At 54.6% G+C, this 13867-nt stretch overlaps 1 protein-coding gene across 2 annotated transcripts; it reads left to right on the forward strand.

The window, feature by feature from the left end:
- The first annotated feature begins 836 nt into the window (after positions 1-836).
- SHOX2 (SHOX homeobox 2) lies at positions 837-5799 on the forward strand. Of its 2 annotated transcripts, XM_086843734.1 has the most exons (5): positions 837-1206; positions 2218-2426; positions 4816-4873; positions 4957-5045; positions 5118-5799. In XM_086843734.1, the coding sequence occupies exons 1-5, from the start codon at positions 942-944 to the stop codon at positions 5367-5369; spliced, it is 873 nt and encodes a 290-aa protein (XP_086699860.1). In that variant the 5' UTR covers positions 837-941; the 3' UTR covers positions 5370-5799. The 2 variants fall into 2 exon arrangements, with proteins under 2 accessions (XP_086699860.1, XP_086699858.1); XM_086843732.1 differs by having other exon boundaries at positions 4957-5799.
- The last annotated feature ends 8068 nt before the right edge of the window (positions 5800-13867 follow it).

Genomic DNA, 13867 nt, shown 5'->3' on the forward strand with positions numbered 1-13867 from the left:
AACGCCCGGCGGGAGCGGCTCCCGGGCGGCGCCACCCGCGCGTCCCCCGGCGCGGGGGGACCGGGACTCGCCGCCTGTCGCGACAGGGTCGCGTGTGACCGGCTCCGAATAAACGCTGATGCCACCCCCGGTACCGAACCCGTCCCGGTAAATGAACGCTCCGTTATGTGAAGTCATCGCCCCAAAGGTCAATGAAAAATCGATACGCAGGCAAGAGTTAAACAATTCTGAATAATTTATTAGAATTTAGCAAAGGTGGGGAAAAGGCGAGTTCCGTCAACAGAAGCGCTCCGTGGTGGGATTAAAAAAAACAAAGGGCAAACAATATTAGCGCCATCGGCCCTAATCCCGTGCCTCGCCGTCATTTATCCCCGCGTTTATTCGGGGCATTCGGGCGCCCACGGAGGAACTTTTGCGGCTCCCCGGGGGCCGGGGCCGCTCCGCTCGGGCGCTCCCGGGGCCGCGGGGCCGAGCCGACCCACGCGGGGCGGTGCGCGGAGCCTGCGCGGCCCCGCCGCCCCCCCGCGCGTCCCGGTGGCCACTCCCCCGCCGCCCCGGCCCCGCTCCGCGCCGCGCTCGCCCGGGACCTCGCGCACGGTCCCGCGCCTAATTAAATTAATTAGGGCGCAGCGCGCGGCGGGCGGGCGGTGCCGTGGCCGCAGTGCCCCGCGGCGGGCGGGCGCCCGGCGAGCACGGGAGGAAGGAAGGGAGGAAGGAAGGGATCCATTCAGAGCTCCGAGGGGAGGTAATTCGCCGGGAACAAGGGGCCGGCTTTGCAAAGTATAAATAGTGCCACTTCAATCGCGGCGTCGCTATCAGACCCCGGGAGCCCTGCACGTCGGGCGGCACGGCCCGGCCCGGCTCGGCACGGCCCGGGGCGCCGCCGCCTCCCCGCCCCGTGGATGCCCGCCCGGGGAGCCGGGGCAGCGCGCCCCTGAGCCATGGAGGAGCTGACGGCGTTTGTCTCCAAGTCGTTTGATCCCAAAGCCAAGGAGAAGAAGGAGCTCATCACGTACCGCGAGGTGCTGGAGAGCGGGCCCCTGCGCGGCGGCGGCGGCCCGCGGGAGCCCGGCGGGGCGGCGGCGGAGCCGGCCCGGGAGGACACGGGCAGCCCCGCGCTGCGGCCGGCCGGGCGCTCCCCGCCGCGGGAGCCCGACGCCACCGCCGAGAGAGCGGCCGAGGCGGCCACCCCCAAGCTCAGCGACGGTAACGGCGGCACCGCGGGCTCCCCCTTCTCCCGATCCCTTTCCCCTTCTCCCGTTCCCCCGTCGGGGTCGGTTCTCGCGGAGGGCCCGCGCTCGCGGGTGGACGGCGGCTCGCGGGGAGGCTGCGCTGGGCGGCTGCCCGGGCTCTCCCGGCCACGGGAGATCGGCGGCCAGGCTCGAAGTTTTTAGATTAAAATATTTAAACCCGATTCAACTTGCTGAGAACGCGATCTTGTTCCCGTTCGGCATCCCACGGGAAGCCGCGCCGCCAACGAAAGGCCGGCCCCGCGGGCCCGTTGGTTCCCCCGCGGCTCCGGGCTGCGCGGACCCGCGTGGGGCCGGGCCGGGCCGAGCCGAGCCGAGCCGCCCGCGCTCGGCCCCGCGCCTTCCAGCGGATCCGCCCGCGGGTGTTCCGCGCGGTACCGGGGGCCGCTCCCGGGCGCTGCGGGAAGCGGCCGGGCCCGTGCCCGTGGCTGCGGGGACCCGCGGGTCGCTGCCGCCCTTTTGTTCGGAGCGCCCGGAGCATCCCCGAGCGGGTGCCGGGAATAAGGCGATCGGTACCGCGGGGGAGCCGCGGCGGGACCGGGCCGGGCGGCCCCGGGGGGGGGGGGGGGGGGTTGTCGGTTCCCCGGGGTCGGTTCCCCGGGGTCGGTTCCCCGGGCCCCGCGCTCCGGCCGAGAATTGGCGGAGGAGAGAGGAATCCCGGGGGAGCGCGGGGCGCGGAGGGGCCGCGGAGGCTCCGGGGACCTGTTGCTGCGCATCCCCCGGGGGAGCGGCGGGGCCGGAGGGGAGGGCTCGCTGCGGACCCCGCTCCCCCCGCCAGCGGCACCGGAGGCAGCGGCGGAGCCCGGAACGGCAGCGGCCGAGGCGGCCTAGCTCGGCCCGGGCGCACAGGCCCCGCTCCCGGCTGCCCCGGCCCCGGGGGGCTCCCGGCCGCATCCCCCGGCCGCCGGGAGCGGGGCCAGCCCCGGTGCCCCCGGCCCCGCCGCTCTGACTGCTGTGTCGTGCCCAGTGTCCCCAGAGCTGAAGGAGCGCAAGGAGGATGCGAAAGCGATGGAAGACGAAGGGCAGACGAAAATCAAGCAGAGGAGGAGCCGGACGAATTTCACCCTGGAGCAGCTGAACGAGCTGGAAAGGCTTTTCGACGAGACGCACTACCCGGACGCGTTCATGCGGGAGGAGCTGAGCCAGCGGCTGGGGCTCTCCGAGGCCAGGGTGCAGGTAGCCGGGGCTGCGCGGGTCCCCGCCCGCCCGGGTGCTCGGGGGAAGGGGCAGCTCGGGGAGAACCGGCCACACCACGGGGACCAGCCCCATCCTTCTGGCAGGGACAGGAGGCGGCTCCCCGGCTCCCAACTTCATCCGGCAAATCCGCCAGCGGCCTCGCAGGGTTTTGCCTGCCCGGGATTTGTCTCCCCGCGTGTCCCCGTCCCTCCGTTCTGCCGTGTTTTATCCCGGCTCCGCCGCTCATCCATCCCGGCCTCGGCAGCCGCTCCCGGGGCTGCCGCTCCCGGTCCCCTCTGCCCGGCTCATCCATGGACGCTCCGATTCCCGTCATGGATGTCGCGACCATAAACTGAATTAGAAACCTCCGGGCGAAATAACGATAAATACAATTTCAGTCCGTTTCGCCTCGTAGCTCTCAAATGCTGAAACGGCACCAAAATTGAGCGAGGTGCTTTGTTCGGGTTTATGAAATACAGAAAGTCTGGGCTAAACCCGAGATCATTTGGAGATTTCTGCCCTCCCGGGGGTTTCCCTGGGTTTAACCTGCGCTTTGCACCCTCCCAAAGTTTTTTTCCAAGCGGGTTCCTGGGCTGCTCTCTGCGAGTTTTGTCGGGATGAGCTGAGGGAAGGAAGGGGATCCCTCAAATGAGAACCGATGTAGCTGCTCCGGTGTATTTCCGTTGTGAAAATAAAAAAGAAGAGAAAATGATGGTCATTATTTGTTGGAACACATGGAGAAGTTTTAGGCCCCGAACATCTGCAGCTGGTAGAAAGTATCGCTGTAACAGATACTCCCCCTCAATCTCTGTGCTCGCAGGCACCATCTGCACCCAAGTATGCGCTCAGTCCTCGGGGGGTTTCCCTGCATCGTGTAAGGTTGTGAGGACAGAGGCAGACTGCACTGGGAACCAAAAAACTCAAAACAAGCAGCTTTGGTCAGAGCCTGAACCACAAAAAAAAAAAACCTCAGCAAACCAGAAAGAAATAAAAATTAAAAAAAAATATTAAAACTCTTCATTTTCCCTCTCTCTCCACACCCCCCCCTTTTTTTTTCTCCCCTGGCTGCTCGGTTGGTTTTTTTGGTTGGTTGGTTTTTAATTGTGTTTGTCCGTGGTTTGTTTTTTTTTAAATTTCTTTTTTTTTATTTCTGTTCACCAAACCTTAACAAAACCAAGGCAAAAAGTTGTTGGCTGTGGAAAATGGAGCAGGGAGGTGCTCGACAAAGGAGGCGTCGGCGGCGCATAATCCGCGCTCCCATGATGCCAAATCGCAGGGTGCATAATAACTTTTGGAGATTTACATAGATTAAACCCATTCCCTAGAAATCCTCCTTGAAAAAAAAAAACAAAAAAACCCCGCTTTTCAATAATATTTTGCCTCTAATTTGTAAATGACGGGAGGCGCGTTTGTTTCCGCGGGAGGCTGAGGGCAGATTTTCCTTGGCTGGAGAAAATGACAGGGCGGGAGGAATTCCCGTTTTTTATATTCGTCCTTTTCGAGTAAGACCTCAAAAAAATGCAATTTTTATCTTTTTTTTTTATTATTATTATTATTATTTTTTTTTTTTTTTTTCCTGGCCGCGGGGAAAGGATTCCTTGGTGGATGTGGCTGCTGGGATGCGCTGCAGAGCCCTGGCTTAAACCGGGGATGTTTAAAAACCGGCTCTGCCCCCCTTTCCCTCCCTCCTTTCTCAAAGGCAGCACAACTTCAGGCTGGGAATTTATTTTAACGATTTCATTTCCAATATTAAGAGTATGTTCGTGTCTAACGGGGCAGCCTCTTCGGTGCAATCAAATGAGATTATTATGATAATGAGATAATTATTCCGCTTCTGTGCTACACTCCAGCGAACAGAGAAATTCCAAACTTCTTTGTAGCGAAGCTTTTAGGACCTTAATTCTCCTTCAGCACCACCCCCCCCCAAAAAAAAAAAAGAAAATAAGAGAAAAAGTCATAAAACCCTGTTGTCGTTGAGTTCTTCTGCAAGATAGAGCTAATTAATTAATTTATTAATGAGCACGAGCTTCTCAGGCCGTTATGGCCCGTTCGTGGTGGGTACCGAGGGCCATTTCAGCCTTTGGGGAGTGTGATGCTGAAAGGGGAAGCCGGGGAAATCATTTCCCTGGGGCGTGCACTCCGCGCTTGGCGATTTGCGGGGGTTTTGGACTCTTTTCCTTTTTCCTTTCGGAGCTCGGGAGCGGGGATGGCCGGGAGGGGGGAGCGCACCCGCGTCTCTTTGTCTGCGGGGCTGGGGAGAGGGGGTCGGGAATTGATTATTATTAATATTAATATTATTATTATTAATATGGCTGCGGTCATTCCCGGCGCGTTTCTCGGGGCTCGGCGGTGGCAGCGCGGCCGTGACCCCGTGTCCCCATCCCCGCAGGTTTGGTTCCAGAACCGTCGGGCCAAGTGCCGAAAACAGGAGAACCAACTGCACAAAGGTACCGGGGGCGGGGGCTCGGCCGCAGCCGGGGGGCTCCGGGCGCTGCCCCCGCCGCTCATCCCCCCCCGTTCCCCCACCCAGGGGTGCTGATCGGAGCCGCCACCCAGTTCGAAGCCTGCAGGGTGGCTCCCTACGTGAACGTGGGAGCTCTGAGGATGCCGTTCCAGCAGGCGAGTGCTCGGGGGGACGCGCGGCCGGGCTCGCCGAGCCTTTGGGGGGTCACACGGCTTTGTCCCCCGCAGGTGCAGGCTCAGCTGCAGCTGGACAGCGCCGTGGCTCACGCTCACCATCACCTGCACCCGCACCTGGCCCACGCCCCCTACATGATGTTCCCCGCTCCCCCCTTCGGGCTCCCGCTGGCCACCCTGGCCGAATCCGCCTCCGCAGCCTCCGTGGTGGCCGCAGCCGCCGCAGCCAAGACCACCAGCAAGAATTCCAGCATCGCCGACCTCCGCCTGAAGGCCAAGAAACACGCCGCAGCCCTGGGGCTGTGACCGCGCCGCTGCTTGCGTTTTATTCTGCTTGGGGTTTTTTTTTTTATTATTATTATTTTATTTTTTTTTTTTGGAAAAAAAAAGGGGGAAAAAAAAGTGAAAAAAAGAGTTGAAAAGGAGAAAAAATAAAAAGAAAAAAAAAAGAAAGAAACGAGGGAGAGGAGAAACGGACGGGAGATATATACTTATTTAAGGAATTAGAGGACGCGCAGCTGGGAAGTTCACAGGTTTTGAAACTGACCTTTTTCTGCGAAGTTCACTTTAATACAAGAAATTTGATAAGAGAGGCGGGCCTCCTTTCACGTTGCATCAGGTACTTGAGTTTAACAACCACGTCTGGAATAGCGACAAAAAAAAAAGGGAAAAAGAAAAAAAAAAAAGAGAGAGAGAGAAAGAAGACGACGAACAGGAAAAAAAAAAAAAAAAAAGAAAAAAAGAAAAAAAGAGACAATGATTTCTCTGCGAATTTCTAATGGGAAACTGTCCGGGATACTTCCTCCAGCAGCATTCCGGCTTGCATGTATTTGTATTTCATTGATGGAGTCCTTTGATTCACTTGCACTTCACCCTCATCTTTAGTAGAAAAAAAACCAAGACAACCACAAAAGCAAACAAACAAACGTGGCTGGGTTCTTTCTCCTTTAATCTTGGAGGGAAGCAGGCACAGAGAGGCACATCAAGCGCTACCTTTTCCACTCTTTAAATCTTTGTCGGTCGTTTGCTGTCCCACCTCTGAAATTAAAAGGGAGCGGAAAGCGCCAGGAGAGCGGAGTTCGCCTCCCTTTGCCGGGTCTCTCCTGTCCTGAGGGCAAAAATAAAACGGGGGGGGGGAAAAAAAAAAGGAAAAGAAAAAGAAAAAAAAAAAAAAAGAGATTATTTAATTCCCAACCACCACTTAACACCACGGCAAATTCCGATAAGAGGTACTGGGTACATGTAAAATATTGTTGATACACACGAACAAAGTTTATTTTGGCTATAACTTGTGAATTGATAGTTGACTGTCAAACATTTACATTTTATCTCATAAAGGTGTATCTATTCACGTAATCTTGTGATTTTTTTTTGGTTATTATTATTATTATTATTATTATGATTATTTGAGAGACCTATAGCTATTTAACCTGGGGTACCCTGCAGTCAGTGATTGTTATCCCAGATTTTGCCATCTGACCCTCATGCTTATTGCCAAGACAGAGGGAAAGCTCTTCTACGCGAACTTTGGTATGGACGGGCTTTGTATCTATTTGTTCTCCATGAAAACAAAATTATTTATATTGACCATATTTTTTCTAGTGTATTTTAAGTTATTTAAAAAAGAAAAAAAAAAAAAAAAGAAAAAAAAATGAAAAAAAGAAAGCAAGATGCTGTTATCTCATTGCATTTGTTGTCAGTACAATATATTTTGTTTCACTCAGGTTTGCTTCACCTTTTTTAATCCATTTTCGACGTCACGAATTTCAATAAGTGCCAAGTAATGAATTTAAGACGCTTTGCGATGTGTCGACTGAAGTGGGGACGCTTTTGGGGCCGGGATTCTCGGTGTCCAGGCACCGCTGATGTTCTTTTTTCCCCATGTTCTCACCTCCTGGAGAGCTCGCACGTTTCTCTCTGCTCCGTAGATATCGCGACATGCCGATAGCGCTCAGCACCACGAGGAAGCGCCGCTCGCCTCCGCTCAGATTTCTTTAAAATTCCCCCCAGATTTCTCTGGTTTTGCCGAGTTTGGGCTGGCTGTTGGCTCCAGGAGCTCCGTAGCAAATCGTGTCTTTGCGAGTTCTGTCAGGTTCCCTCAGGTAATAAAAGGCAGGAAAGCGGAACGGCTCGGAATCTTTTCCAGGAGGGATCCGAGGGCAGAGCCCGCAGCGGGACCGGGATTCTCCTGCTGGAGCGCCGGGGAGCTCCGGGAAATCCCAGCGGGAGGAGCAGAGAGGGAGCGGGCGGGAGGGGAGAGCAGCCCCCGAGACCCGGCCGGGAAAAAGGGTCGGGGGGATTGGGAAGGGTCGGGAAGGGTCGGGGGGATTGGGAAGGGTCGGGGGGATTGGGAAGGGTCGGGGGGATTGGGAAGGGTCGGGAAGGGTCGGGGGGATTGGGAAGGGTCGGGAAGGGTCCCCCGGGACGGCTGCGGCACCGCGGGCAGCGATGGGAGAGCCCGAGGTGTCCCCATGGCAGGGACAGGGACAGGGACAGGGACAGGGACAGGGACAGGGACAAGGACAGGGACAGGGACAGGGACAGAGAAAAGGACAGGGACAGGGACAGAGAAAAGGACAGGGACAAGGACAGGGACAGGGACAAGGACAAGGACAAGGACAGGGACAAGGACAGGGACAAGGACAGGGACAAGGACAGAGAAAAGGACAAGGACAGAGACAGGAACAGGGACAGGGACAAGGACAGGGACAGAGAAAAGGACAGGGACAAGGACAGGGACAGAGAAAAGGACAGGGACAAGGACAAGGACAGGGACAAGGACAAGGACAAGGACAGGGACAGTCAGAGCCCTCCCAGCGAGGCCCCCAAGCAGCCAGAGCCAAAGCAGCTCTGCTAACAACAGGTTGGGAAGGATAGATTTTAAATTGGGTAAAACAGCTTTATTCCAGCAAAAGGAAGATACTGCTAATTATAAAGTCAATAAAAGCAGCGGTGGCGTGGATTGATCCCGAACAGAGCAGTTCATTAATATGAGAGCATCAGACCCAGCCTCAGACACCCTCTCCCTCCTCCAAATAAAGCTGGCAGGTCCTACCTGCTCTGCTCAGAGCACAGCTGCTTTGGCTGGAGTGGCCCCACAGCCTCGTGCAGGTTTTTGGGGTGGAACACAAACGTGGTGGATGCAGCGGGAACCTCAAACCTTCCCTCAGCCCTTGGCACGTCTGTCTTCGAGATGGTTGTAATAAAAATCAGGAAAAATGGGTTTCCACCCTATCAGGGAAGGTGATTGGATGGTGTGAGAGAACTGTGTGGTTTTTAGTGCAGCTGTGATTAAAATAAAATAGTCTTAACGGGATGTTTTTGGACAGGAATATTCACATTCATCCTGTGGAATCCCTAACAAGTCTACAGGCCAACAGAAGTTGGCCAGGACTCTTCTGTTTCTATTTGATTTCTTAGAGTGTCTCTATAGAACCCCGTAGATTTCCCCAATTTAATTATGGACATTTCACGGCCCAGCCGGCGCTCACAACCCGCACAGATAAAACCTTGCAGCGGGATTGACGCAGAGACGTGCTGGCCTGAGAAGGGGGTTTGGAGAAGGGATCCAGGAATCCTGCAGGAAGGAGTAAACACCTCTTTCTGTCCTGGCAGAGCCCGTGGGGCGTTCCCAGCAGGACCTGACGTGGATTCCGGGGGGCTGGAGGAGCAGCTCCCACGTTTTGTTGTCTCTCTGCAGCAGCACCAGCGAGGAGAGCGGGGCAGGGAGCTCCAACCCCACGGATTCCTGCTTGGAGCTCGCTTCTCCACACCACCAGGCTGGAAAAGAGAAGGGAAGAAAACCTGAGAAACAAGAAAAGCCCGTGTACAAACCTGCTGTGTCTCGTGGTGCTCGCTCACAGCTCAGCTTCATTCCAGGCTGAGCTTTCAAAGTTGCCTTTTGGAGGAGCAGCATCAGAAGAGCTCTGTGGCATCCAGCCCTGGGAGGGAGCTGTGCATGGGCAGCCACGGAATAAATCATGTCTTGTGCTACCAGCACACCCTGTGCTCTTTCCTGCCCAGTAAATATTGATACTTGTTCAATTTTGTGGCTGTTCCCGTTTTGTTTGCCCTTGAATCCTCAGTCCCTTGCTATTTCTGAGCCTGGTTTCCCCTCACTGCGAGGTACCAGCGGGTGAAAGGGCACCCTAAAGGTCACCTCCTGCGTAGGTTTAAGAGTAAAAGCAATAAATCTAAAAAAAGATTTTAAAAAGAGTAAAAAAGCAGTAAATCTGGATCCCTTTTGTGGCTCTGAGGTGGGCAGCAAAGTTCTGCCAGGAGCTGGAAAAGTTGTGCTCGTTTTTAACCTTCCCTGCATTCGACTGCCGCTGGTTTTCCTGGAGGATCCAATGAGTGTTCCCAGGCACGGGAGCTGTCACTACTCACACTTTACACCAGCGCTCAGCCTTCTCTCCAGGTGTTCTTTAGGCAATTAAGTTGGTGTGAGTGAAGGAAATCCTCGGCATTTTCGACACCCCGAGTCTCAGTGCTCTGGTGGCAGCCTGGGCTTTGGGAGGGGTTTGTGCTGCTCTGCCAGCTCCTGACGGCAGAGCCACCATCCCCATCATCTCCCTCAGCCTTGTGGTGAGGCTGGGCCTGATTTGGACAAGGAAAAGAGCCCCAGAGACCCCTCCCCTCCCCGATGTGAGGCTGAATTTTGGTTCTGTGCGTGCTGCCTGCGGGAATCTGCCGAATCATCCGTGTGTGCATCCCAGGGCCGTGCCCACAGCTCCCTGCTGCAGAGCCAGCCTCTCCTCCAGCAATGTCCAGCGCTCACCAGAGCCTCAGCTTTTCCCAGAGAGGGAAGGGAAGCTTTTCTCTGCTCAGGGAAAGAGATCTGGGGATGTTTTCCTTCCTGACGAAGGGTTTATGGCCTTTGCACCCCTGTGCTTTCAGCAGCCTCCTTTTACACAGGTGAAAATCACCCAGGGAAAGATTCTGGGAGAGAATTCCAAAGTGGGGAATAAAAATGCACGAAAGGAAGCAGGGGCAGTTGGGCTTTCTCAGCAGCTACAGCCACCCTGAAAGCACCAAGGATCAAAAACCAGTGCCAGAGCTTTATGAACATCTTCCTCAGACCCATGTAGGGAATAGAGAACAGTTTTAATAATGCTTTCAGGAGTGCAGCTGCACCCCACGGGTGCAGGGTGACACCCACCCTGGTGCTGCACCCCACGGGTGCAGGGTGACACCCACCCTGGTGCTGCACCCATGGGTGCAGGGTGACACCCACCCTGGTGCTGCACCCATGGGTGGCAGGGTGACACCCACCCTGGTGCTGCACCCATGGGTGCAGGGTGACACCCACCCTGGTGCTGCACCCCACGGGTGCAGGGTGACACCCACCCTGGTGCTGCACCCACAGGTGCAGGGTGACACCCACCCTGGTGCTGCACCCCTGGCTGTGTGGGGTCACTCGGGGTCCTGTAGGGTCCCCAGGTCAGCGCAGCCCCCCGGCTCCAGCAGCAGCTGCCTGCACAGCCCCTCCCTCTGCCAGCTCTTTCCAGCTCCCACCTTGGGCTCTGCATCTCCTGGATGGGGCAGGAAGCACCCACAGGTGATGAACTGGCCAGCATCCGGTGTTTGGGATGTCCAGCTCCACGTGTACCCTGCTCCAGGATTGTCACTCCGGCCTTTTGCCTTCCTGGCTTTGTGTGAAGTGCCTCCTGTCACGGTGGAATGGGGATTTTGCTGTGTGCTCACACTGACCCCACAGTTTCTGTTCTCTGTGAAACTCTTTGGAACCCCCAGGCACCTTCCCTCCCCCAGCCCCTGCAGGGAGCTCCAGGGAGATGCTGACAAGCTGCACTCTCTGCAACAGGGGGAGCATTTCATCACCCCCCTATTAGGCAGCTGCTGCCACCATTCCTGCTCCCACAGCAATCCAAACCCACTGCTTCCTTCTCCTCCAGGAGGAGATCCCTCTGCTGGGAGCTGCAGCTGGAGTGGGGCTCCACGAGGGGCTGGAGTTACCCCTGCTGGAGCAGCTCAGGCAAGGCAGAGTGTTTGCAGAAGAAGATTGTCTGTGTGAATCATGGAATCATTGGCCATGAATCATGGAATCACACAGAGCTTGGGCTGGAAGGGACCCTAAAGCCCACCCAGTGTCCCCCTGCCACAGCAGGGACACCTCCCACTGTCCCAGGCTGCTCCAGCCCCAGCGTCCAGCCCAGGGATCCAGGGGCAGCCCCAACTGCTCTGGGAATTCCACCCCAGGGCCTCCCCACCCTGACAGGGAGCAATTCCTTCCCAAAATCCCATCCATCCTTCTCTCCCCTCCATCCCTGTGAAGCCATTCCCCCCTTGCCCTGTCTCTACACGCTCTTAGGAAAAGCAGCTGAATTTTGGAAGCAACCAGAAGAAGACACAAGGAGTTTTCCTGGGGGTCATTTTCATTTAGAGACTAAATTCTGCTGAGGGCTGGCCCAGGTGCCTCCCCTCCCGTGTGCCAGAGGATCCAGGAGGGGGTTTGGCACCCCAGCACAGACAGCAGTGTGCAAACTGTTATTATTAACAACAACACACTTCCCACCCTCTCATTGTCCTTTGAGTAAATGTTTAAGCAGTGGAAACTTGGCTTGCACTTCCCCAGATCGGCAATCTGCTGGAAATTGAGATCCTGCCTGGATCCCCTCACAAAATCCCTGTGAACACTCAGAACATCTTTTTCACCGCTCCTCCGTTTAAAGTACACATTTTAATTATTATGCAGATTCTCCTTTAGGAAATATTTGGATTTGGAAGTGTTTGGCCATGTGGTAATCTTTAGGAAGAAGGTAAACATATTCTTTGTTAAAGAAAATGTAAATAAAGAATTGCCCCAAAATATCTCTGAGAGGTGAAATTCAGGACAATGGGAACCACATGGAAATGTTCCTGCTGTCCCTGGGCAGGAAACTCAGGGATCTGTGCAGGGACTTTGGTGATGCAGCAGGAATTCTGCTGGGGTAAAGTCCTGAGAGAGGAAAAGAAAAGGAAACAATAGGGTAAGGAATTAGCTGGGTTTGATGGATTTTAAACCACAGAATCCCAGACTGGTTTAGAAAGGATCTGAGTGCTCATCCCATCCCACCCTGCCATGGCAGGGACACCTCCCCTGTCCCAGGCTGCTCCAAACCCATCCAGCCTGGCCTTGGGCACTGCCAGGGATCCAGGGATCAACAGCTGCTCTGAGAATTCTCTTCCAGGCCCACCCTCCCAGCCAGGAATCCCTTCCCAATATCCCATCTTACCCTTTGTCATCCCATACCTGGTTTAGATTATCCCAATTACTTGAAGAGCCATTAATTTTCAGAGATACCGCGGCTCCGACATCCATCCTCACTCTGCACGGGGATGTGAGCTCATCCACAGCATTCCTGCTCCTTTTCCAGCTGCTTTTCCTCCTTGTCCAACCCCTGCAGAGGGATTTGGGTTATTCCCTCTCTGCTGGAACTGCAGGAGAGCATTCCCTGGTGGGATGTGATGGTTTTCAGGCGGGTTCCTGAGCCGGTGGAAGCAGTGGCAGCTCTGTCCTCGCCCCCTGCAGCAGCACAAGGTGTGACAGACCCCAAAACAAGGTGGGTTTTGTCCCTGTTCCACGGAGCTGACAAAGAGCTTGGCAGCCTTCAGCAGATGACAACTTTCACACGTGTAATCAGTTTAATTACACAAGCCCTTCACAATATTTTCCTGCCCAGGTAAAGGATTCTGTGTGAATTTCAAAACACCACATTAACACCGCTAAAGGAAACAGGAACATTTGCAATTCATGCTTTAGTTTACCTTCAGATGTAATTAATTTGGATTAATTTCTAATGAACTCGTTTTGCTTGTAATCAAGAACTTCTTTTCCTGGGCTGGGAAAGCTGCTGTGATTTTTCCCTCCGAGCTCTCTTGCACAACATCTGCCCCGAGCTGTGTCTGTGGAACAATGGAGAGGCAGATTTACAGGGTGTCAGCTCTGCTCGGGGCCTGCAGGAAGATGAATCCAGCCTTCTCTCAGAAATGGAACATATCTACTACAAACCAATTGTTATTAGCCAAGATATGGCCCTGGCCACGCTGAGTTCTGGGTGAAGCACTCCTGGGACTAATTTATCTCCAGGGCTCCTTCAAGCAAGAATTGATTTAAATTTTTTTTTCAAGTTGTGTGTAAGTTCTTTAAGGGTCAGGCTTAGTTTTCAGGAAAATAAAAACCCTGACCAGGATTTGGGTTTAACTATTTCCCTATTTTAACTACTTTATTCTCGTACAGCCATTGGTCATTCATGGCAGAGGTTGTCAGGGAGGAAAAGGTGAGTTTGGTCTTGTTGAAGTTCAGAGAACTTGGAGCAGAGATGTGGATTCATGTTGGAGGCTCAAGTAACCAAGAGAATAACTGCAGCAGGAAGAAGAATTCTTGTTCTGCCATTTGCAATTAAATTTCAGAGAATTACAGAATGGTTTGGGTTGGAAGGGACCTTAAAGTCCATCCCATTCCACTCCCTGCCAGGGACACCTTCAGCTGTCCCAGGCTGCTCCAAGCCCAGTCCAACCTGGTCCTGAAAAATGCTCAGATTTTTGTATTTCAACACCTATAAAATGGAGATAGTCACAATTTCAATATGGAATTGAAATTGCAAAAATGTAAACTACAGGAATTCTGCAAGTTGTTCTCGAGGCTGCACTGGGTCCCTCTGTGGGCAGCACCCCCTGCTCCTGTTTCTGAGGAAGAGGATGGAAGGGTGGCCTCCAGCCAGCCTTTCCAGAGAAGGAGCTGCAGGATGGAAATGAAAACAAAAACAAACAGAAAAAAATAAAAAAAATAAAAAAAAAATCAGATT

Source organism: Cyanistes caeruleus, chromosome 10 (assembly GCF_971803275.1).
Source record: "Cyanistes caeruleus chromosome 10, bCyaCae1.hap1.1, whole genome shotgun sequence".
Classification (NCBI taxonomy): Eukaryota; Metazoa; Chordata; class Aves; order Passeriformes; family Paridae; genus Cyanistes; species Cyanistes caeruleus.

What these genes read in the sequence shown, in the direction of transcription:
- SHOX2 (XM_086843732.1), top strand. Translation starts at nt 942, where the DNA reads ATGGAGGAGCTGACGGCGTTTGTCTCCAAGTCGTTTGATCCCAAAGCC. An exon ending in TCTCCGAGGCCAGGGTGCAG is followed by an intron (nt 2,427 to 4,815) that starts GTAGCCGGGGCT and finishes CCATCCCCGCAG; the next exon opens with GTTTGGTTCCAGAACCGTCG. An exon ending in GGAGAACCAACTGCACAAAG is followed by an intron (nt 4,874 to 4,956) that starts GTACCGGGGGCG and finishes TCCCCCACCCAG; the next exon opens with GGGTGCTGATCGGAGCCGCC.